We start from the raw sequence: 23,982 nt of genomic DNA, 5'->3' as shown, positions 1-23,982 counted from the left end.
CTCTATATTGTTGACAGGTCAGTTGGACATCATAGAAACTCTCCTTCTGTTAGGCTGGAACCCTGGTTTAACTTCAACTTTGTTAGGTGTTTGTATAAATTTACATGTACAATAATGGTGCCGCAGGTAGCAAAGCTAATCTAGCCAGGCCAGGATGACAAAAAGAAAGAATGACTTTAACTGCTAAGTAAGAAGGCAGACTGAGCTTTAACATCAAAGATACAAGAATAAGGAAAGGTTTTTGGGAGGACTAAAATAACAATGAAGAACTTTTTTGAGCTTCTTTAAAGGCCACACAGGAGAAAAGACAAGGAAAACATGAAATAGGGTAGGAAAGAAAGGAATGACAAAACGGTGATATACAACTATGTCAGTTGTGATTTGAATTTTGTTACTAGAGATTCAAAGTCGTCATACCCTGCAGTATGAACAATCTATTCTGTCTTAACTGGTATAATTATTATGTAGTTTAACCCCTACCAAAGGGACAATATTGAGGTGCCATGTTACTTAGGTTTCTGCACAGGGAGCCCACAGAAAGTCTGAGTCTAACTCTAATGTGTGACCATTGATATAGTTGCCAAATACAGCATAATGAAATGTATGGGAATGTGAGGAAGTGCACCACGTGTGATAAGTACCCCAGCAATAACTTACAAAGTTTGGTTTGAAATGGCTCTTCGAATATTTCAAAATGGTGTGATATTTTTTTTGCTTATACACCTTATTCCAAAGTGGCTACCATTTTAACATTATTTTGTTGGTATTCAAATTAGCCCTTCTTACCTCATTTTAAAGTTCAAAAATGAAAAGAATATTTTGTCTTGAACGAGACAAGAAGGGCTAATGTGAATGCAAACAATAGAATATTAAAATGGTAGCATTTTAGAATGAGGTTTATGTGCTTACCTGAAAAGGAGGAGGCACTTTCCGGAGTAAATACAGTGTATTGGTCAGGACAGAGCATTTGTTCACGTGGGATTTCAAAAAGAGTGGTCACTTGCAACCATTCATTTGTACGATGAGCTTTCCTAACGCCAAGCTAAATATAGTGCTCCAAGATAGTCCCTTAACTCTTATAAACTTTTCCAAACCTCAAGTTATGCCACATTTAAGATGAGGTTCACTGTGTTAGAGTGAAGTGAGGAGAAATCCTTTAACTTCGAGCTGTTGAATATGAAACATTAGCCCTTGACAGAAAATTTTTAAGGCAACTGAAATTCAGATCCGGTAAATGAGTAATTGCTCTAGGTGTTGATGAGTCAAAATATGAAAGAATATTAAGTTGTTCATACAGTAATTAGTTAGGCAATAAGCCCCTCCCCCCTTCCCCGCCTCTCACCATCAAGAGACAGTGCAGCAAGTCTCCTTACTGTCTTAAGTCTCGCTCTCATGTGGTATGTTCATTGTTTTCCCATCTTGTTGTTGTTTGATAGTGTGGTAGGGAGTTATAGTTGATTCTCTCGTAAGCGACCACCCTTGCTATCAGAAAAGTGGTCGTCGACGAGAGAATGTCGGTTGTCAGATATCGCGAAAACTGCGCTGTACTGCGAAATAGGCATTGGATTTTATGAAGATGGTTGTTTTAAAGAGATGTTTGCGTACATGGTTGGTCGCTTACAGAGATTCAACTGTGTTTGTCAAATCCAATCCACAAAGATGTTGTCAGCTTCAAGACCATGGCTGTCAGTGGATCACATATTTGGACTGTGATGACAAAGGAAGCAGAGCCGTGCTAATCAAATTCCTTGCACGTTTCACTTTAGATGCAGACAGTGGTGGTGGAGCAAGTGGTTCTCGCGATGCATCTCTAGCAGACAAGGGCTGTAGCTGTGGCTCGAAAATAAGGACAAGGGGTGTGTTAGCCTGTGGCAAAAAAGGGGAAGGAAAGCATGTGAGGTGTCCCTGTGCACGCAGTGGAAAACTATGCACAGAAAAATGCAAATGTCGTCATTGTAGCAATATGCCCTTTGGGCAAGGAGGAAAGACAGTGCTAAGTGGTTGCAGATGTGGAGAGGCTATATACCGAACAACCAAAAATCTTGGGTTTGTAGCCTGTGTTGATGTCAAGGGGAAACGACAGACAAAATGTCCGTGTTATGGTGTCCAGCAAGGATGTGATGAAAAATGCAGGTGCTTCAACTGCCAAAACAGTTTTGGTGCCTCAAACAGGCCTTTTATTGTTCCTCAACCGAGAACGAAAAGAACTGGGCCTAGATTAATTGGGTGTCGATGTGGAGAGGAGAGGAAGAACGTCGACCCTGAGTTTGAGGCCTGCGTTGATGTGCAACGAAAAACTACCATAAAAAAGACAAGGTGTCCATGTTTCAGAGCAGGAGTGGCATGCCAAGAGTATTGCAAGTGTTTTAATTGCCAAAACAGCCCATGTCTTTCGAACAAAGCTGAAGAAATTCCTATACCAAAAAGAGGGAGACTGTCTCTTGAGTTTAATCTTGAAAACGATACAGAGGGACTCAGTGTGTTCAGCATGTGAGGGAAATGGTAAATATCTGATGTGTGGAGGATTCAAGACTCAGATATTAGGACTTCTTTCGGCAAAACGGCATGTTTGCCTAGCTTGTTGAAAACCTTTATTTACGAAAAGAACGATAGAGAAAAAAAAAAAAAAGAACTCCTTATTGTTGCTGTGGTTTCTGTTTGTTTCATGATATTTAACATTTCGGTCAATCTTTAACACTTTAGTGTAGGGATTCTGGAAACCCACCTGTTTCCGCCTATCATTCATTACTTTATCGAAATTTGTGTAAACTTATTCAGAAGATTTCAGCATGTCCACACTTGATTGACACAAATCATGTCAGTTTCCACTTTTGAAAGTGTTTATGAAAGTTTCGTCGCTGATGAAATGGTCAGTATTCGATTATTTTAGTGTGGATGGTAGATGAGGACATGTTAACAACTACGCAACGCGTTTTCAAACGGAAATGCATTGGTATCTTTAAGTCCTCTGATCCTTGCAATTGCAGTGCGAGTCTCAAAATGGCCAACAATTTGGCCAGGTTATTTCAATGCAGTTCATACGGTGTTAAACAAAACTGCTGCCAAACTGATTTCAGCATAGCAAATGCGACTATATCAATGTTGTGTATTATAAACATTGTCAATTGACCAGACACAGACTTGTCAGCTCAAGCCAACCGACTTATAAACATAATTTTATACACAGCATGAGTTAGTTTGCTTACCTGTGGAAGTTTAGGGTTTACAGGGAAAAGGTGGTTTTTACTAGGATGGAGAAGTTACTACACCATGGTGTAAGTTAGGTATGTAGGTTATGTGATCGGAGCAAAACCAAGCGTTGGATTAAGAATCACTTTAAGACGGTAGTTTAACCCTTTGAGCCCTAATAGTGATGAGCATCAGATTTTTCCTTGTAATATCAATGCTTATTCAACCCCTGAGGTCATGAGAATTAAGGATATGACCACCTTATGGGGAATATTCTTGACTTCTCCCCAGTACTTCTGTAAGAAAAGTTTGGGGACAAGATAAGAGAATTTGTTCTTTGATTTAAGTTGGTAAAAGGTTAAGAGAGATGGAGATTGTAGTAACTTTGTGGCCATGTGACATATTTATGTAAGAGGGGGGTACTGTAAGGCCGAATTTAGCAAGTCAAGAAAGAAGGAACTCACAGGGGGAGGGGGGGGGAGGGGGTGTTGCCTAAATTAACAACAAACCTCAATACCAACAGAAAATTGAAAACAAAAAAGACAAGGAAAAAAGTAACGAACTTTTTAAGCTCATCACGTCGTTGCAAGTACATGTACATGTATTATATAATTCTCACATTAAAAACAGATTTTGTTAATGGGTGTATTATCACTATATTATTTTATTGGTGGACTTTATTTAAGTGTTTTAGAAAGGTTGAAAGGGAGGAAAGTTTTCCTGGGACTGCGTTGTTGTCACAGATTTGGCTCCTTTGTTTGGATTACGTACTCATGTTTGTAATTGTTCATGTGTAATTCTGTTGTTTTAAATCTTGGTGCTGAAGTAGTCATATACCTGCACCTTTGTTAAGCTGTATGTTAATAAAGACAATTTTCTCAGATTGGTTTGGGCTTTCAGTGCCCATTATTTTTAAGTAACGGTTTTGAACAGTTCACTTACACCGAACTGTTAAGTTTTGAGAGCATTCGAAGAAACTGCTGGGTAGGACTTTCCTGGGATACTGTTGATTATGCTGTACAGGATGGTTCTAATGTTTTGAGTCTGTGGATGAAATCCTAAATTGTGACCATTCAAATGAAAGCTACCAAGCAGTACTTTCCTATGGTGCTGTTTATTATGCTGTACAAGGTGGTTCTATTAAATCTGTGGATGAAATCCTAAAGTGTGACCATTCAAGTGAAAGCTGCTAAGCAGTGCTTTCCTATGGTGCTGTTTATTATGCTGTACAAGATGGTCCTAACTTTTGAGTGCATGGATGAAATCCTTGATTGTGACCATTCAAATGAAAGCTACTGAGCAGTAAGAACCATCTTCAAAGGCCTGAGGAATCTATATTCCCCACAAAATTAACCAATGTTATTTCCATTGACTTTCACAGAAGAAAACGTTCCCGTGCGACCACAGCGGCCGGGCCCTAAGCCTGTAACCCCAGCACGAGCAGACGAAACTCCAGCAAGTGCTGTGGAAGAGGAAACTAACTGCATCAACTATGCAAATGTCTACCAGGCGCTTTGGGATTGTGCTTCTAACGAGAAGGACGAGTTGGGATTCCGACGAGGGGACCTGATTTACATCTATGAAAAGCCACATGCTGATTGGTGGATAGGATCCCTGTTTAAACCCCAGGGGTACTCTGTGGGGCTAGTACCTAAAGATTATGTTATGGAAGCGTATGAGCTCAGCGCATATTAGTTTATGATTGCCGACCCCATATGCCGAAGATTTCAGGGGCTTTTTTGGCGAGAAAATTATGACTAGGCCTCGAAGCCATCGTATTTAAAAACCCACTATGTGGTATTGATTTTTGTTGTACAACAACCAATTCCATTAGATATAAGATAATAGAATATATTTTTATAAATATCTCAAGCTTGCAAAGATTTTTCGATTTTATTTTATAAGCGTAGCAATACGTTTTCTACGTTTCTATATATTTTAACTTGTAACAATGAAACTTAGAAAGGAAAATGAAATATTGAAATATTTTGGTATTGTCATTAGCTTGTAATAGGAAAATAAATAATATTTTACTCTCTCAAATTAGAATGAATATGCAAGACGCCGAAATGAACCAGTTGATGAATTTTGTACGTGTTATCTAACAAAACCACCCTAAAGTTTTATTGGAAATTCTGGGAAATCAAACCTTTGTTTCTCCTTTTATTTACTGACTCAAAAACTGAAATATACCGTTTCATCTGACGATGTATCTAAATGAATCTTTTAATAGGTGAAAGACTATCGTAGTTTTTGAATGTGAATTGAAAAGTTTTCTTTCGGTTCATGGCTGTGTTAAAACCTTTCATCCTCAGTTTACCCAGAGTTCGCAGGTGCCATGGTTACAATCCAACCCGGGAAATCCGACGAGTGAGGAGCCGAGGACTCTGGGTACCATCAGATTAAGACAATTGACTGCACCTTACCCTCTACTACCTTCTAAGAGACTTCTGGCGGTCTGTTCCAATTCGGGAATTTTCTGCCCCCCCCCCCCCCCCATCCCCCTGGATAAAGTGGTAATGGTACATGCACCCCATTGCTTCTTTTGCAGCTTAAGATTCCTACAATTTCCTGGTGCATGGTGTGCTTCTCAAACCGTTTCCCAGACCTCTCTGAACCTTCTTGCCTTTTCACCCATGTCCGGGTACAATCCATGTACCAGAGGGCTTGACTTGGTTAAATCGATGGATAGTACTTTGCGTAGAATGCGAGAAGTCCTAAGCAAAGTTCTCTTTCGTGGTTGATGTAGTTTGCTCTTCCCGGCCAAATGTTCTTCAAGTTCTCGTCAATTTTGAGTTTGAAAACTACTAAAATTGTCAAGAACATCAGGCTGCTTTGCACTACATCCACCAAACCTGATTTGAAAATAACAAAGAAACTGGAAGAACTACCCTCTGCCAGCTTTCGTAAACATGTTTAGTTCCAGATCCTAATGTAAATTATTAATTATTGTTAATTAATTATTATGTAAGTAATGTAAGTTATTAATTATTTTTGCCTGGCAGAAACAACGACAGGAAAAAATTCATGATATTACTGAACTTTTCTTTTTATTAATTATCGCAGTTTCCCTTTACTTCAGAGGTGGCTAAATTTAGAATCTTCCTCGTCAGTAATGTCGTCATCATCATCATCATCATCATTATTTTTTGATGCCGTTTTCTTCCTGAAGGCTTTCTCTTTCCAGTTTTCAAAGAAAGATTGGAAACCTTTTTGCTCCACATATCGAAATCTTTTCTCCTTCACTAAGCGGTGATGTGTGTACTCCTGAAACAATAACAATCAAAGTTAAAACCAACATGAGGTAAACCATTCCAGGGGTCAAAGATACGAGATGCCATTTATTTGAACTTAGGAAATTAAAACGATTTTCGAACCTTCAGCGAGTCCACATTCGTCCGTACGCATTGCGGTGATTCTCACAACTAAAGCTCAGCCGAATTTTAAATTCCAGGTATTATTGCCTCCATGTTGGTGTACAAAACAAAAGAAAATTTGTTCACACAATTTGTATAAAAATGGAAGTGAACTCGCAGAGGAGAAAAATCTTATTGTTCCTGTACACCAACATGGATGCTGTGACATCACATGCAAACCATCAATACAAACTACACTTCGTTTCCACTTGGATATTGCTGTAGGGCTACGATGGATGCCTGCTAGCTTGAACACTCCAAGCACTGAAGGAGACAAAAATTCCTTCAAGAAGGAGGGAGTTCGAGATAGCTTATAACAAGTGACCATAAAATGTTTGCGAGGGGAGACAAGTTTCTGCTTGAGAGAACAAGCCTTCACTAGTCTTTGCCTAACGGTATTCTACCACATCCCGTAAAATTTCATTACCTTGAACCAATTGTGAATAAATTACTATTTCCCCGAGTTAGATACAGTTTGTAGAATGTACTGAAAATTGAATAATTAGATTGTATAAACCTGTCAACCATCCCAATGACACAGTGTGCAGTATCATACCTTCATGTAGGGTTTCTTACAGGGTAGGCTGTAAGTACGTTCAAGCACTGTCATTATCCTCTCATTAGGCTCCACACCCTCACTCGCCATCCTCTGAAATATCAATAACTATAATCCATCAAATATTTTCGCCCGTGCGCGATTGGTCCAAACGCCTCACCTGACCGAATATACCCCAGCTAAAACTGGGGAATATCCGATGATATTCCCCAATTTCTAAAACTTCAAGGCGCGTCTTGTTTACAATTAAAATTAATGTCAAGATGGGGGAACGGTTTGCTTTTGTGACAGAAGGAGAGATAAACCTGCTGGTCGATACAGCAGTATCAGAAAACAAGACGTTCTAAACGTTTTTGACGGTAAACTGTTCTTAAACGAAATGTTCAAATACTCAAGCTCGTTGCTACATGTTGCGAAAAATATTTGAAGGATAATAACCACAATAGCCTCCATTTGGCTTTAAAAATATGCTCAGATATTTGTCCTTGGACATTATCTGTTCCTCAAAGCTCACAGTTTTCCTTGAGCTTCGCTCTCGGAAAACTGTTTGCTTCTCGGAACATAATGTCCGCGGACAAATATCTGAGCATATTTTCGCACCAAATGGAGGCTATTGTTTATATACCATTAAAATTGTATTGTAAAAATTATAAATCATGGCATGGACTACAAAAATTTGATTTAGAGCAAACTGGTTGTTCTGCCAGATTAACTTGCACTCTGACAACTACACTGATGTAGTTTATTCTCCACATGGCGTCAGAAAAGTTCAGTGGGATTGAGAGCAGTTGTTTCAGCTAAACCGACAAAACTAAATTACAATGAACATCAAAGGATTGAAACAAACCTTGACAAGCTTGACAAGATAAGTGAATTGTCTCTGTTTAGCTGCTCCTGCAATCAATGTTCCATACACGGACTGAGCTGAAGTAATTCCCACAGACTGTGTAATTAAGGCAGAAAACATTCATCAATTGCTAAATGCAGGGAGTAAATCTCTCTACAGGTATGTTACAGTACGAGTAGAGATCACAGCAAGTTCATTCAAGTCCCAAAGCTTATGTGTCGATCAGTCTGTATGGAGTATTGGTGAATCATTTGAGTAAGTTGTTCCCTTGGAAGAAAGTGCTGAGTCAGTGTTTAGGACAAGAGAAGCTAAAAAAGTATGTTTACTTACTGAATCACAGTCGAGTTGTGCGAATCATTCATGGCTGAACCCAAGCCAAAACAAAAGCTTACTATAATGTCAGAAACCAACAATGCCCGAACTCCCCACCCCCCTCTGCCTGCCACCACCACCGTCCCTGTAAGGCACCTAAATTGTAACCTTTTAAAAGGAAACTTTCACCAACTTTTTATGCTTCATACACTCTCACACTGAAACTCAAATTATCTTTTCTTATTTTGTTTGAAATTTAGTAGAAAAAAAAATTCATACTTGGATCTCGTCCAAAAGTGCCAGCCCCTCTTTTGGGCCTCTGCACCCACGTGCTAGTGTCTGGTAAGATTTTTCTGATGGAGGAACCTTAAATGTTTCCTCTAGCTTCTTCATGTGTTCCTAAGGATAACAAAAATGGAAAAAACAAACAAATTAACAAGGCTGTGGTGCCAGCAACTTTTAACCAGAAAAAAGACGTAATCAATAATATTATTTTGTTGTTCTTACTCATGTCTACACTGTACATGTATATGGTAGGAACTGTTACTGTGAAAATAAGAAAATTATGAACACTAGAAATATTTTTTTTTTATGTTTATTGTTTGGATGGAAAACCAATCAAATACAAGAGGAAAAATTGCAAGCTGTAATGGTAATTATTTTTGTGGTTTGTGGTTTTTTCTTGCTGTTTGACTTTCCCTCCAATGATATTGGTCACGGAACATTAAACATTCAGGAAATAGGAAAACAGAATTAGCTCTCAGGATCTAAAGAACTTAAAGCAATACAAGCTTTTTTTATGTCACGTGACTTGAGGTGGAGTGAATCACACAACAAAATGTCCAAAAAGACTGCTGGTAGTTCATAACTGCTGTCTCAAGTGATGTGACATAAATTGACCTCTCACTTACTTGAAAAAGATTCTGCAAAGGAATCAAAAGCTTGTAATGCTTTAAAGATATTAAATCCTGAATGCTAAGTTTGTTTATCAAATCTCAAATGACAGGATCAGGAAAGAATTTGTTTTCTCAAATTCCAGAAATAATTCTTAGTGTTCCCAGTTTTCTTTGTTTGGCAGTACAATGTAATTTTTATTCTGAAACTAATTATATCCCTGGTTTTGACAAGCCATAATACAGAATAGCATAACTATTTTTGTCAAGAACATGTACAGGTATTGTACCTTGGCTTTCTGTAAGTCCCCTTCAAGGGCATTCCTTTTCACCAGAGTATTAAAAAAAGGAACATCTGGAGAAATATTGCAGCTCTTCATAAGTTCCATCAAGAATTCTTCTTCTGCTTTTGATGAAGTCAGGTAGAGTAGCAGCTGAAAGGTTCGCACATCTGGATAAACATCCTCAATGGCCATCATCTGTATAAACTTCTCGGCTCCAGGGAAGTAACTGTGTAATTTGAGACCCTCGTTATTTTGCTCTCTGGTGTTTTGGTCAACTTCTAGAGAGCTGTTTGATGCATCTTTTGTGATGACTGCATGTTCTGATATTTCCTTATCATGTGCATGTTTTGGATCACTTTTCCCACTTTTTGCTTCCGTTGCCTGAGAAAGCTTGTTCTCAGAACTTGGCACAGGCTTACCAGGAAACTCTGGCCTTTGTTCAAGTCCATTCTCAGAACTTGGCACAGTCTTACCAGGCAACTCTGGCTTTTGTCCTTGGAGGAAAACTTTAAAATCTCTCATGATCTTTAATATGCAATTAAAAATATAAATATCTGGCTTTATTTTGAGGCTCTTCATTTCTTCAAGCATTTCCATTGCTATGCTGGGCCCCTCAATTTTATCAAATGAGCAAGCAGTCAATAGTGAAGAAAACGTATGTCCATCAGGCTTAATGTTGTTGTGTTTCATCTCTTTATAGAGTTCAAAAGCTTGGAAAGGATCTCCACAAACAGTGACGGCCTGGATTGCAGCATTGTAAGTGATCACATTCATTTCCAGGTCATCTCTAGCTATTCTTGTGTTGATTTCAGTAAGAAGCTTTTCCACATTCTCCAAGGAACGTTGCGGAGATAAAGACTTGGTACAAGCATTGAACAGACTGGTGTACGTGTGTGGTGTTGGTTGCAAGGATCTCTTCTTTATCTGAACAGGAAAGATAACACATGATTGTGACACAGTGTCATAATTTTGGTGAGTGGGCAGCATCAGAAAAGAAAGTATAATAACCAACCAAAAAAGTCATTTTTCAATGGGTTTGAGACTATTGATGGCAATAAATTATTTTGATGTAGGCAGTTAATGCAATTAAAAATGTTGTGGATGTGTTTTAGGTTTAGTAAATTTTATTTTAATACAGTACTGCTCTATTGAAAACCACTTTGTGTGATATACATGCACGCCATCTGTATAAAGAACTTTCTTCTTCTTCTTCTTCTTCTTCTTCTTCTTCTTCTTCTTCTTCTTCTTCTTCTTCTTCTTCTTCTTCTTCTTCTTCTTCTTATTATTATTATTATTATTATTATTACTATTATTATTAAAATGTTTGGTGAATAATCAGGACACAGTATTGGTAAATTTTAATTGGCAGCAGGCACTAATTATATATAACAAAAACTTCATACAACTGTTTGCTTAAGCTTCTAGCCAGTTGAAGCATAACATGCTTGTTCTCATCATTGACCATGATCACAAAATGTTAGCTTTCTTGAAGCAGCATTGCGAAGTAAGCTCAACAAAAGAAGCAATAAGTTAATTGAGCAGCCCAACAAAACTACGTACATGTTTGTCACACAGAAGATTTGGTTATCATGGTCACATTATAAAATTATTACAAAAAGATTTTGTTTTCAGAGGAAACATTAAACAAATCAAACTGCCACTACAATGAAAATTTATGCAGTTATGAAAAAAAAGGTAAAAGTTAGTGCACTAATGAACTTTATATGACTGTGTGCAATAAAAACGTGATTATAATAATTAAACCACTCATCGCATTACATGTAAGTTTGAAGTTTTGTACCTCATCTTGTACAACTGCTGGCATGTTTTTTTCTGAAGTGCATTTAAAATTAATAACAAATTTGCCTTCTACTCGTAACTGGATCCCAACCAACAGCAACTACATGACGCCATGTTACACCACAGATAAAGGATGTACATGCACATCTAACATGCAGTACTCTTGACATTTTATCTGACAGTCTCATAATTTCAAGAAAGAAAACTTATGGCATAATTTATCAGTAGCTTGCTAATGACATACTGTCATCAGAACATGCTTATAGTGACTTACATCATTGTAGAGTTTGAATGCTTCTCTCACTTTTCCCTTTTTAGCATATGAAGAGATGATGACATTGAAAATCTCAACAGTTAGAGCAACTTTCTCTTCTTTTATGGATGAAAAGAGCTCCAGAGCTTCATCAATCTGATTGTGATAAAATGGTAAGATACAGTGTTATAATATTATTCCTGTAAAACTTAGGGGAAACGAAGACTAAACAAAAAAAATAATGAAATAATATCTGTGAAGATAATGTCGTCTTCATGCTTTCTCTGCGGTTGAATTTTGGGAGAGGGGAGGGGGGGGGGGGGAGTGAGGTAGGGTGCCAAGGTGTATAAAGGCTGCGTTAACCTGTTTTGACTTGTTTATTGGTTTATTGGTACAATGTATAGGCTAGGTCAAATTACATATATAGTGACATACATACAATCGTATAGTTAATGGTCAAGCTGAAAATATGTTTCCTACAGAAATCTGTTGAACTGTTGCATATCAACAGATTATTTATTTTTCCGAGCTGAGCCGAGTTAAATTTTTAGGAAAAAACAAAACAAAATTGTACATAAAATTGAACAGCAGGGGACAGAACCGACCTAGAAAAGAGTGCTTTTTTAGATGGCTTTTTGTTGTTTTGGCTCAAATTTGCTGGGTATTGTACATAATCATGGCTTTCTATTCATTAAGGAAATGTTGCCTTAAAGTTTTATTTGCAGGGCTGCACTTCGTTTGCAGTAAAGACCCCATGACTATGGGCAAGATTTCTGTTTTTGTCTCTCACCTTGCCCTCATTGGTGAGTCTTGACATTTGCCTTGCATACCAACCCGCTTTGCCTTTGGAATCCTCAGGAATTTCTCGTCCCTCCCATTGCTTTTCTTCATTCCATCCTCCACGATCTCTAAACAGATACTTGGAGGGCCGCAAAATTTTTGTGCGTGCAGATTTTTGACTTAGCTTTGCTGCTACCTTCCCAGTTTTCTGCTTCAGTTTGCCAGATTTGCGGCCCACATCCTCTTCGTCTTCACTCTCTGAATCAGATTCGGAGTCATCCTCCTCGTTGCTGTGATTTCTATTGCTCGATCGCGGTCTTGTTTTGAGATCGTCCCGACCAGAGGTCCGCGGTCTAGCAAAATCATGATCTGTTGTACCCGCGGCTTCCCACTTTTTCGCCAAGAAAGGAAGCGTTTTAGAATACAACTTGCACGTACTGGTACTAAATGTGCTTCTTAATGCAAATCTTTGTGGCAGAGAGATTCCAGATTCGTTGAAAAGTCGAAGAAACTGGTAAAATCGCTCGCAGCGCAAGTTCCTCATCACAGCCGCCATGTTGGATCTTGGTTCTGATGGGGATGTTCGCTGACCGGATTAGCTTGCGGACGCACTGAAATGCACCATGGGATATTTACTAAAATAATCGCCCCTCCCCCGGCCCTGTAGAACAAGAAGAGGCTTGCTGATCGACTACAAGAAGTAATTTTGTCGCTGCCTTCTTCAGTTCTGTTTTAATCATATTATTTCTGAGGTAAGCATTACTTCAATGAGATTATCTGAATCGAAAGTGACGGAGCGTTAGATTATTTATAACCAGTCATTCAATCACCCTAAAACAACTTGACCAGCAGTACTGAGAGTTTTTGATAACCACTTCAACTTGAACCGTGTACGACCAAACTCGCTCTAAAGGTGTTGGATCAAAACAAAATAACTAAATAGACTAGTGCGCGAAGACTACCGCAAACTGACTGATCAAATTGATGCGTATTAAAAATTGGCTGGCCAGCGCCAGCCTTCATCTGGTTTATTAAGGGCGGTTTTACATGGCATGTATATCAGTTGGAAACAGTAACAGACGCCGGAATTGCGGAGAGCTAGTGTGATGTGATCGATGTGTTGTGAAAAAGCGAAATGAAGTAAATAATAGTTTACCTCGTTGATAACAAGTATATAATCACTCAGGATAAAGGAAAAAGTTACATGTCATCACGTTCGTTACAACTTAATGCCTAAATGTTCTAGTGCCTTGGCTGCAGTCGTGAAACCTAAACAGTTGGATAAAGAGATGGTTTTAATATTCGAGAAATACATTTTCAATTTCGTGAGAATTCTTAACAATTCAATAGATCGCAGGAAAAGCAAAACTTCCTTCTTGGGTCACCTGCAGTTGAGAGCAGATCACGCAAGCACAATCTGTTAGCGTGACGTCTAAAATTTATTTGTGCCAAGTTTTCAGGCTACAGCCAGCCACCAAGCCGCCGTTGCAAGAAATAGGCCAGTGTAAGAAAAATCAGCGAACATAGCGTGCACAAAGCGGACAGGTAGGAAGATAGCCTTTTTAGCAAAATGGTTCTTTTTTTATCGAGTCAAAGACCCATACACTGATTGCTTGGACAGGTTTGCATCATTTTCCATTTCTCGTGCTGATTTCAGTTTCCCATTCTGGCATCGTAATGTATTATTTTCAGTTTCCCAGTACTAGTGGTATCGAATTGTTCAGTTTTGTTTCCATACATCGTATCGTGTTTTTTTTTTTTTTTTTAATTTTTCGGTTTCCCAGAATACGTCAGTCTTGTGTGTCTTATTGTATTCCCAATGATAACAAGTGTGCCGATTGCGCATGGAGCTACTATTGTATTAGGAACTCTCAGGTCTGAGTTCGAGTACAAGATTGAGTTAATTCGAGTACGACTTTAAAATCTCATACCAGTCCCGTCTCCTGAATTCTCGCTTCTTCCCTGTTGTTTACCAGCAGATTAAAATACCCTAGAAACAAGATTGGTTTGACAAGTGATTATCTAAAGTACGCAACGTGATTTAAAAGTCGTACTGTTTTCAAGAGGGTCACCTTTCACGGATAATATAATGCTAAAATACACTGAGCATTTCTCGTTTCGCGAGTAAAGATCGTTTTCGACACCAAAAATTACAACCAACGAACTGGCTAATTCATGACGCCCCCTTTATCCATTTTGTGTTTCCGAGTGTTTGTAAGTAACAAAGTCAAATAATAAAAACGATAATAGCAGTTTAAAACTGAACAAAATCGAAGCTTCTGGGTCCAAGAATACTCTTGGTCATGGAATAGTCTGTCCGGTTGTCTTTGAAGCTACTAATATATCGTAACCGTTTACAAGGTAAAAAGACATACGAACAAAATCACGTTTCTCAATATTAATCATTTATGCTTAACTGCTCTTATGAAAAATCTTCCTCCTTTCTTCTCCCTTTCACGTCATTCTGAACGTTTTCGGGGCCTAGCTAGAAACCCCGGCGTCGCCATTCGCAGTCGTTTCACGAAACGTGTTCAAGTTTTCATCTGGCTACCTTAATTTTCCAAAAATTGTCTAGATATATATCCTGTTGAAAACTCGAAAAACACCTCCAAGTGTGTATTAGCAAATAAAATTATTATTCACTGCTCATTAACAGGTACATCATAGATTAACGTCCTTCTGAGCCTTGTGGGACTGAATCTTACGTCTCCATTTTATTCATCTGGCCCCAGTTGTTCAAAAAGCGGATTACCTTAAACAGTGGATAAGTTGCTATTCAGCGGAGCAAATGTACTCAAACCGATAAAGCTTTTGGCAAGTTTTTCACACAATCCCATTCTTAAATTAGACAGACGCTTCTACTTTATACACAAATATAGGGCTATAGGGAAATTCTTGTACACATTTTATCTGCAACATAGCGACCTATCCAGTGGATAAAATTATCCACTCTTTGAACATTTGGAGCCTGGATGACACCACTGCACAACCATTCCTGTGGTACTGTACATCCTTGAGACTTAAATACACAGTTTGAATAAATTAGCATCAAACTATGAATTAACAATGTAAGGCTTCAAAAGTTCCGCCTGATTTGATTGCGAAATCATAAATTAGACAAATATATATTGAACATCATACCCAAGGGAAAACACAACACGTATGGAAAACTCGACAGTGTTCTGTGTTGTTGGAAGGTAGGCTTATATTTATCTGTTTCACTGAAAAAACTTTGGCATCCGAAGTATCCTCTCATGTAATTTTATTTAATTGCGTTACTTTACATCTTGCCAATGCCAATACATAGTACCTAGCATAAATTCTCGGTGAGGCGGGATTTCACGGCAATATCGTAAATGCCCTGAACAATCAATATTTATTATTTGGTTTAATGAAAATCTTTTTCAGGCATGAATTTACTCAACTCTTCCTTTCGATGCTTTACTTTGTGGTCGAAAATCTGAAGTCGGTCCAAATGCTTGTATTAGCCTCACTGGTAAAAGCCGGATTTATTAAAATGGAAGGCTATATGAAATTATGCTGAAATAAGTTCATCGAGTACATGCATGCCGTCGACTTTTTATACAGTCCCTCTAATCAAACCAACTTCTAAGAAACAAGTTATCCCCGAATCAGGTTTGTTGTTCTTACGAAGTACCTGAACAAGTGAATATTTTCAAACCAAAGCAAGATGGCTCCTAGCGGTTTTTGCCACCTGTTTGCCACCATGCTTACAGCAAATCCACCTGGACATGTTTTTTACAAAACACTTATTGTTGAAATAACACTATTGTTAAGGACCTGCCTGAGGGCCTTGTGTTTGTCGTTAATATGAACCTCCCCAAATGAACTAAAATATTACATTTTCAGAGGCGCAGGCTCAAAAGAATCACCAGCAGAGGACAGTCCCGACTTCGCAGCAAGGAAACCGCAAAGTGACGCGTCGGATAAAAACAAGAATGCTGTTCGATGGAGTCAGACATCTCAGAAGCGAGGTAGCTATGTGTCTGCCATAAGTTCGTCGCAACTTAATCTAGAAAGGCTGTCAAAAAAAGGAGAAAGTTTAACAATGGACGAAATGTTACTGCTTCAGAGCAGAGAACGACGAGGAGGCTCAAACCGTGAGGAGCGAAATGGAGTGCTTGATATGGTAAAGTACTTCGAAAATTTGTTTTGAGGTTTAAAAATTTAAAAGAATGAAATTGATTTATTTGGCGACTTTCTGTGCGCGTTACTGAAGTTGTTGTGGAGTTGTATATTTCAGGATATTTATGCAGTGAACTCTGAAGCATTCAAAGTATGCGGAGTGTGGGACGATCCCGTACCGTTATGAAAACGGCCTCAGTATGCTTTGAATCCGTTCACTGGGTGAAAGGCTGTTTATTTTACTACCCGCTATATTGATTTTTTTTTCTGACAACGTTCTCTTTCTACATAAAATATGTCCCTCCCCTCCCCTCTCAAACATAATTTTCAATGAAGTTGATTTTAAAATAACACAGCACACTGATCCTTATAGAAGAAAGGAAAATGTGAGACAAAGGAAGCATGAAAATAAAGATGCATCTTATTTCAGAGCAACTTACTTGAGGCTCTCCCTGCGACTTCAATTCAAACGCTTCTCTATTTCTCTCCCCTCCCCTGACTGTGGTTTTAATTCTCTCATTGCTGGACCGTAGTTTATAATTAAGTTCCCAGACATTCGGGGGATATGGTTTCATTTCAACCGAACGCCGTTACGAGCGAAAGCTGAACCAAGTCAATCCCGTATTAGCGAATTTGTTTTGTCTTACAATGTGGAAAACCGTCACATTTACAGAAGTAAGTTCTTGACATTCTTATCTAAATCGTAGTTTTCTTTAAAATTAGTTCAAATTAAATCAGGAATCAACACGATGTATATCGCCTTGCAGGCGTACGCAATAATTCATGATAAAAAAAAAAAAAACAACAAAAAAAAAAAGGATTAAGCTGCCCAAGGTGGAAATCTGTCTGACAGACAATCGTCAAATATTTATGTTGTGGCAATTATTTAAGCGTTCAACTTTTTGGTGTCCTGCGCAGACAAGGCAGAAGACGCGTAGAAATGAGCTTTATTTAGCGGAATTCGTGATGCTTTCATATAAATTCTGAGAGGGTTTAGTCGTATGTGACGAGTTTCTCGTCTGAGTTATTTCATCGACACCATAAATATCCTGTTAGGTTGCAAAAAATTATTATTTTCTTCAAAAATAGTGTCGCTCGCGGTACGGCAATACATGGAGAATCTCCCGATCTCCACGTGGCGACCCCAGGGTGCAGGTTAACCTGCGATCAATACTTTTCATTCGTTGTCTAAATGTCCGCTCAAGTCTGCCCTTCTTTCAACTGTAGCCAATTTGTCTTCTTCTGAATAGCCTGCAAGAAGACTCATTGGATTATTTTTGTGCGACATTTAAGTGGCAGGACCACCCTGCGAATGAAGTGGTAATGGTGATCAGTATCAAATTTCTCCTTTTAATATCAATGCTTATCCAACCCCTGAGGTTATGAAAATTAAGGTCATGATCCCAAGGTACTTTTTTTAAGAAAAGTATGGGAACAAAACGGGAGAATTTGTTCTTTGATATTAGGGGTTAAAGGATTAATATCGCGGCTCGGTCGGCCATAGTACACGCGTGAACAATCCATGAAGTATGCCAATTTTGAACAATTGAAGTATAGAGCAGTTTTCATTTGACTGTCCTAAAACCAAACCCAAAGTAATTACTCTGGCCAATCATAAGAGATGTAAACAGCGCAATAAACCAATCAGAACTCGAAGCAAATGCAAATAACCCGTGCCGAACGCGGGAAAACACGTGCGAGCGAGTCACGATTGGTTTTGGTTTTGCTTCTCATTGGTTGAAAAAGTGGCGCCAATTTCGCTAACCAAGCACAGAGTGAAGTAAAGCAAAACCAAAGCAAACGTGAAATTACTTTCGACACTCAACTGAAAAGCGCTCTAAGTAAACGGGCACTGTGTTCCGCTGTGTTTACTTATGCCAACTTGTGTTTCCTTTTGTGCAGAAAGTTGACTATGTGTTAGTATATTCTGAACCTGAACCGGACAAAGAAAATGACGAAGAAGAAAAGACAAATGCAGAGACGAGAGAAAAATACGAGGAAAACCTCAGAAAGCAGGGACTTTTAGTAGAACATGTCAACTTCACAGGCGACCAGGTTTGTCCGGCATTCATTTCTAGGTTTAGGCTGTTTTGCTTCCGGTTTGTTCTTGCAAAACCTTGGTGAGGGAGGGGAGGGTGGGATTAGTAAATTAAAGTGTAACAAATGTGGGATGCCGCTGTAGATGACATAGTCTCAAGTACCGTACATGCGTACTCCGATAGCACTGAAGTAGGCACAAACTCAAACGTTGGTAGGGGGTATTACCCCTTTGGGCTGGGGTTATTCTCGTGCTACGAAGACAATAGCTAGGGTGGGGGATGGGGAGGGCGGAATTTGGGATGGCTGAGGTACTTGATTCCTTGATTATCAATATGTTATGAGTAATTTTCTTCAAAGTCAAGGATTGTTTGTACTTCTATTTCCTCCAAGAATATGCTTGTTACCAATTCTTTCTATTTTGCGGAAACAGTTCTAGGAACTTGAGGAAGTATTTAATTTGCGCTATGTCATATGCTCGGTCTCCACTAATAAGGAGTTGACCGCAGCAATCGATTCCCAATTTCGATTTTCATGATCTTTATCTCTGTCCCATGTCCTCCTCCCCTAATGCTCGGTATCCTGGAAAAAAACGTTGTCGTAACGTGACATGTGCTTTGTTTTTCGTAGTCATAATTAGATCTTTTATAACGACACAGGAAACATAAAAATCTCTCTTAATGTTTGCTTTGCAGGAAAATGTCGTTTTTGTGCTCATTCATGCCCCTTGGGAGGTCCTCAGCAAGTGCGCCGAGGAAATGATGATCCGAGCCCCTGTCCGAGACAAAGATTCCTCGCCCACACATTCCCCCCGCAAAAGCAAATGGCTTCAAAAGGCCAAGAATATACTGAACATTTTTCAACTCCAAGATGAATCTGCTATGAAGAAAGACCGTCAGGTTACAGCGTTTTTCAGCAGGGCGAAGTCCGAATGCTTCCTCATTGAAGACCAAGAGACTTTTTTCTCTGATATTGACCGGAGTCGAATGACCCATCGCCTGCTGATGTCAACAAAATACTCGTCCGAAGACGAAGAGTTCGGGATATCTCGGCTCTTATACAAAGGAGTCTACACAGACGCGTATCCCTTGCACGAAGATCTTCTGGAGGCTCCCGACAAAGATCTGCCAAGAAATGAAAGACAGCGTCTGCAGGAAAGCTGGGCATCGTTTAAGCAGTGGTACAAATACCAACCATTAAACACGGTAAAGAACTATTTCGGCACCCGAGTGGCGTTTTATTTTGCGTGGCTAGGAATGTATAACCTTATGCTTGTAATTGCCGCTTTGGTTGGTCTGTGGTGTTTCGTGGCTGGTTTGGTAACTATAACGACCTTTGTACCTGTAAAAGAAATATGCGACGAAAGCAACTCGAAGTTGTTCTACATGTGTCCGCTGTGCGACAAGGACTGCAGCTATTGGACATTAACGCAAAGCTGCGATTACGCCAAAGTAACGCATCTGTTTGATCACGAAGGAACAGTGTTTTTTGCTGTGTTTATGTCACTCTGGGCGACTGTGTTTTTAGAAATGTGGCGTAGACGGGAAATAAGTTTAGCCTACGAATGGGACATGATGCATTATGAAGAAGAATTCGAGCCCCCAAGACCAGCTTTTGTCGCTAAAGCAAAAACAAAAAAAGCAAACCCTGTGACGGGCAGACTCGAGCCTTATATTCCTTTTAGGTATCGCGCTGGAAAGTTTACTTGCGGGTTTCTTGTCGTTGTTTTCATGGTGTTACTCGTGATCGCTACACTGGTGGGTGTGGTCGTTTATCGCGCTGCTGTGGTAGCAGCACTGTCCGCTCACCCGAATGAAGATATTAAACAAGGTGCACGTGTGATAACATCCCTTACAGCTTCAGTGTTGAACCTTGTCGCCATCACAGTGCTGGGGTTGGTGTATGAAAAAATCGCGATTGCGCTGACGGAGTGGGAAATGCCTAGAACGAAAACAGAGTATCACAACATCTTGACACTAAAACTGTTCTCGTTCCAATCAGTCAATATGTATTCTTCTTTGTTTTACATTGCGTTCTTTAAGAGCAGTCGGATCATTGGCTATCCTGGGAATTATCGTCGTATCAATGGCGGCCGCATGGAAGGGTGTGATCCTTCAGGCTGTTTTATTGAGCTTTGTATTCAACTGGCTGTGATCATGGTGGGAAAACAGTTGATCAATTCCATCTACAAGTTTGCTCTGCCGTAAGTTGAACTATTTATTATGGTTAAAGGTTTTCCCCTTTCCTCCTAAACAAACACTTGCGAATTACAAATCCATCTGGATAGAGTCCCCAGTTAGCAATCTGTTCTTGTTACCCTAGACACGTAGAGACACTCCACAAATTTGTTTAATTTATCAATTCATGTGTGACTTATTCTTCTGCGTGATTGCGTAGATTTAGAAAATTATTTAAGCGGAGTAGACCAACATATTTATTACAACATTAAAACACAATAAGTAGAGATAGTTACTTCAATGCAGTAAGCAATTTTTTGGCAACTATGCACAGCACAGCTAACACATTCACCGATCTGTGCAATCTTTGCCAAGTGTGGGAAAGTACGCAACCTATGTCAAGCGCGGAAAATCGCTTTGAAACGGCGAACCATAATTTCTTTCAACAGGCAATCTAAAAACACCCAAATCAAAGATGCTTTCTGTCCACTTAGGTTTTGAGGTATCATTAATGCCTTCTTGTTAATCGTGCTTGTTTGTTGTCCACAGATCTTTGGTCCGTTGGTGGTACGGTAGAACAACTAGGACGGCCACAGAAGAAGCTGAACATCCTCGGCAGTGGGAAACAGATTACCTTCTGAACAGCGAACCTGAGCTGAGAATGTTCTACGAGTACCATGATATGGGTAAGTGGAAATACAGCGTGTGCATGAACATTTTTGTCAGTTAATAGTTAGAGGTTGCGAGAGTACACGCCTTTTTCTGCCTTTGTTTTGCGGCAGGTGGAACACAATCCTGAAAAGGTTTCTGCTCTCGCAGTTTAGCTAATAGTTTATTATTTTTCTTATATACGAAAGGTTCGAGAATCTAAGCCTGATTCATAAAATTAAGTTACCGGTGCCCTTTCGTGCAATGTAGCATTCAACGATTGCCAAGTTAAAATTTTAGAAAATAAATAGTTCATCTCAGTTTTAAAATATTTGGCCGACATACAAAAGTATATGTTTTCTCTTTCTTCGGTTGCGATAAGTGTCATTTTGAATTGCGTGATATTAACTTTAAAAGGACGGTTAAAAGTCCTATTCCACGTATTTTTGGCGGTAGTGTCTGCAGTTTCGTTCGCAACTATCCTAGTTCATCAGAATGAAAAATGTTTAGCCACCCTGGGTACAAGGATGCGCGTAAAGCCGTGTGAGTTCGAAGGAACGTTCTTCTCTGTCATTGCCGTCAGCTTTTTCTCAATGCAGCAAATAACTCTGAGATTGCCAAAGGATCATCAACGTTTTTCCTCTTGTTAATTTTCAGTTCTTCAGTTTGGTTTTGTCACAATGTTTGTGGCAGCGTTTCCGCTGGCCCCATTGTTCGCACTCATCAACAACATCCTGGAACTACGCATAGATGCAATCAACTTTGTGGTGAACTTCCGCAAACCAGTAGCAGAGCGGTCTCAAGGAATTGGAGTGTGGTTCGGAATTTTACGAACGATGAGTTGGATTGCTGTCTTGATAAACTCGTTCGTAATTGCATTTACTTCTGAATTCATTCCTAGGTATGTAAAGTATAAGGTGTTTCCATGGAAACAAGAATGATTTCAACAGCCCGTTTTCTCCGAATTTAGATTATTTCACCTTTTCATAAGAAATTTTAAGTTTATTCTCGTAACTTTAACAATCTTACACCCATTTGATTCTGGTTTTTTAATATCGTTTTTGATGAATTTTGTTCAGTTTTGGACGATTTTCTGCGCGTCTAAGATGGCGGCGGTGAAGAGCAAATGACTTCATTGTCACGTGATATGATCTCATCGGTTCACTTTGTGGACCTCAAATGAAACGGTTCAGGACATACTATATACCCTCCATGTCTCACTGCCGTAACCTCAATGGCGTTGGAGTTGCAAGGGGGGGGGGGGGGAGAGTACCGGGAGGACTTTGAGTCCCTCCCCGTCCCCGTACGCTGATAGGGTTAACAAAGCATCCTATTTATTCTTGTTTAATGAATGACTGCTGTATTTCACAGGGAAGTGTACAAGTACGCGTACAGTCCTGATGGTAGTCTAAATGGCTATGTCAATAACAGCTTGTCTTACTTCAACGTGAAAGACTTCAGTGCGATGTCCCTACCCAGAGATCCCTTCTTAAATTTACCGTACAACAAGTCCTATTGCAGGTCAGTAAATAAATCAGTGTCTCAGAGAAACATGTCATACTTCAAGAAAATAGTTGAGATTTTGTATTTTCCTGGATTGTGTCAGTGGAACAAATACAGCCGCTAAGTGCAAAACATTCCCTTGGTTATTTGATAGTTACTGAATTGATGTATCTCGGAACAGTGAAAGCAGACGAATATTTTATACACAAGATTAGAAACAGGATTACAATACTTGAGAGTTCTCATTTAGGTGGCCTCACCTTAGGCTTTTATCCACGCACCTGACTGACTTATTGGTTACTCCTTTCAATTTCATCCACACACTTAAACGTCAGAACCACTAGTACACCAAAATAAACTGTACTTTAGGTAAATACTGCTCACCAGCTTTCGTTGGTCACAAAAGTTTGTACGTATACCATCTTTATTTGGATTCTATCTGTTAGGTCAGTGGGTAAAACATTTCTGTTTTTCCTTTTACTTCCAGGTATAAGGAGTACTTTGAGCCTGTCCAACCTTACGATTTTAATCGCCAATATTTCTACGTCCTGGCCGTGAGATTTGGTTTTGTTATCCTCTTCCAGTACTTTGTCTTCGTCTCCGTAGGAATCTTGAACTGGATCATTCCCGACGTACCTCGAAAGCTTGAAGTGAAGATTAAGCGGGAAGATTTTATCGCCAGGGAATGCCTGTCCCGGAGCGAGGCTGAGGCGTCACGTGATCTGAACGCACGCGTGTCGTACCATGAGGGCTCCAGCCATTCCGTGTACATGTCTTGTGAGAACCTTCACGGAAACAAGAAGTCAGGTCTAGCTGGAAGCAGACTAAGTGTCAACCGGATCTGATGTGACCCAATTCTATAGAGAATAATCTGGCTGGGTGCTTTAAATAAACTTTTGCTGGGCTTTGGCCCGCATATCGGAACAAATTCCATGATCAATAAAATCAAGAAAAATGCCAATAAAAAGTACGATAGAATGCTATATCTGTCAGGTCGCACAGAATGAAAAATAATTGGGCCTCATTCACTATTCTGGTCACCACGCCATTTGGTTGAAACCCATCCAGCCGGCTCCTCCACTCATTTGATATACGTAGATTAAATATAGAGTTAAAGTGGAACGCAGCCACTTACAGGCCA

At 39.4% G+C, this 23,982-nt stretch overlaps 3 protein-coding genes across 5 annotated transcripts in view; 2 read left to right on the top strand and 1 right to left on the bottom strand.

The window, feature by feature from the left end:
- LOC146458036 (uncharacterized) overlaps positions 1–5,232 on the top strand; it is a 15,774-nt gene extending 10,542 nt beyond the window's left edge. The window contains exon 8 of one of the 2 annotated variants that reach the window (XM_085091263.1): positions 4,571–5,232. In XM_085091263.1, the coding sequence (XP_084947389.1) occupies positions 4,571–4,884 (314 nt within the window). In that variant the 3' untranslated portion in view covers positions 4,885–5,232. Of the gene's footprint in view, positions 1–1,766; positions 4,073–4,570 lie in introns of those variants that run through there. The other variant, XM_085091262.1, reaches the window with a different exon arrangement.
- Positions 5,058–13,014, bottom strand: LOC146458035 (pentatricopeptide repeat-containing protein 1, mitochondrial-like). Its single transcript, XM_085091265.1, has 7 exons — positions 12,341–13,014; positions 11,572–11,706; positions 9,504–10,421; positions 8,600–8,719; positions 8,009–8,104; positions 7,162–7,254; positions 5,058–6,456 (listed from the first exon to the last, which is right to left on the bottom strand). The coding sequence occupies exons 1-7, from the start codon at positions 12,884–12,886 to the stop codon at positions 6,268–6,270; spliced, it is 2,097 nt and encodes a 698-aa protein (XP_084947391.1). The 5' UTR covers positions 12,887–13,014; the 3' UTR covers positions 5,058–6,267.
- On the top strand, positions 12,961–23,982 carry LOC146458034 (anoctamin-4-like). Of its 2 annotated transcripts, none has more exons than XM_085091257.1 (8): positions 12,961–13,082; positions 16,201–16,480; positions 18,379–18,531; positions 19,209–20,716; positions 21,240–21,376; positions 21,996–22,239; positions 22,710–22,859; positions 23,329–23,982. In XM_085091257.1, the coding sequence occupies exons 2-8, from the start codon at positions 16,400–16,402 to the stop codon at positions 23,684–23,686; spliced, it is 2,631 nt and encodes an 876-aa protein (XP_084947383.1). In that variant the 5' UTR covers positions 12,961–13,082; positions 16,201–16,399; the 3' UTR covers positions 23,687–23,982. The 2 variants fall into 2 exon arrangements, with proteins under 2 accessions (XP_084947383.1, XP_084947382.1); XM_085091256.1 differs by lacking the exon at positions 12,961–13,082 and adding an exon at positions 15,256–15,527.

This window comes from Pavona decussata, unplaced genomic scaffold (assembly GCF_977016875.1).
Source record: "Pavona decussata unplaced genomic scaffold, jaPavDecu1.1 SCAFFOLD_234, whole genome shotgun sequence".
NCBI classification, from domain to species: Eukaryota; Metazoa; Cnidaria; class Anthozoa; order Scleractinia; family Agariciidae; genus Pavona; species Pavona decussata.
Note: the sequence above shows the minus strand (reverse complement) of the source record. Positions and strands in the feature narration are given on the sequence as shown.

Bases quoted from the DNA above. Each gene is read 5' to 3' on its own strand.
- LOC146458034 (XM_085091256.1), top strand. From the start codon at position 15,493: ATGGAAAACTCGACAGTGTTCTGTGTTGTTGGAAG. The intron at 16,481-18,378 runs GTAAAGTACTTC...CCTTTTGTGCAG, and splicing joins GAAATGGAGTGCTTGATATG to AAAGTTGACTATGTGTTAGT. The intron at 22,860-23,328 runs GTCAGTAAATAA...TTTTACTTCCAG, and splicing joins TACAACAAGTCCTATTGCAG to GTATAAGGAGTACTTTGAGC.
- LOC146458035 (XM_085091265.1), bottom strand. From the start codon at position 12,886: ATGGCGGCTGTGATGAGGAACTTGCGCTGCGAGCGATTTTACCAGTTT. The intron at 11,707-12,340 runs GTGAGAGACAAA...TATCACAATCAG, and splicing joins GACTCACCAATGAGGGCAAG to ATTGATGAAGCTCTGGAGCT. The intron at 6,457-7,161 runs GTATGATACTGC...TTATTGTTTCAG, and splicing joins GTAAGAAACCCTACATGAAG to GAGTACACACATCACCGCTT.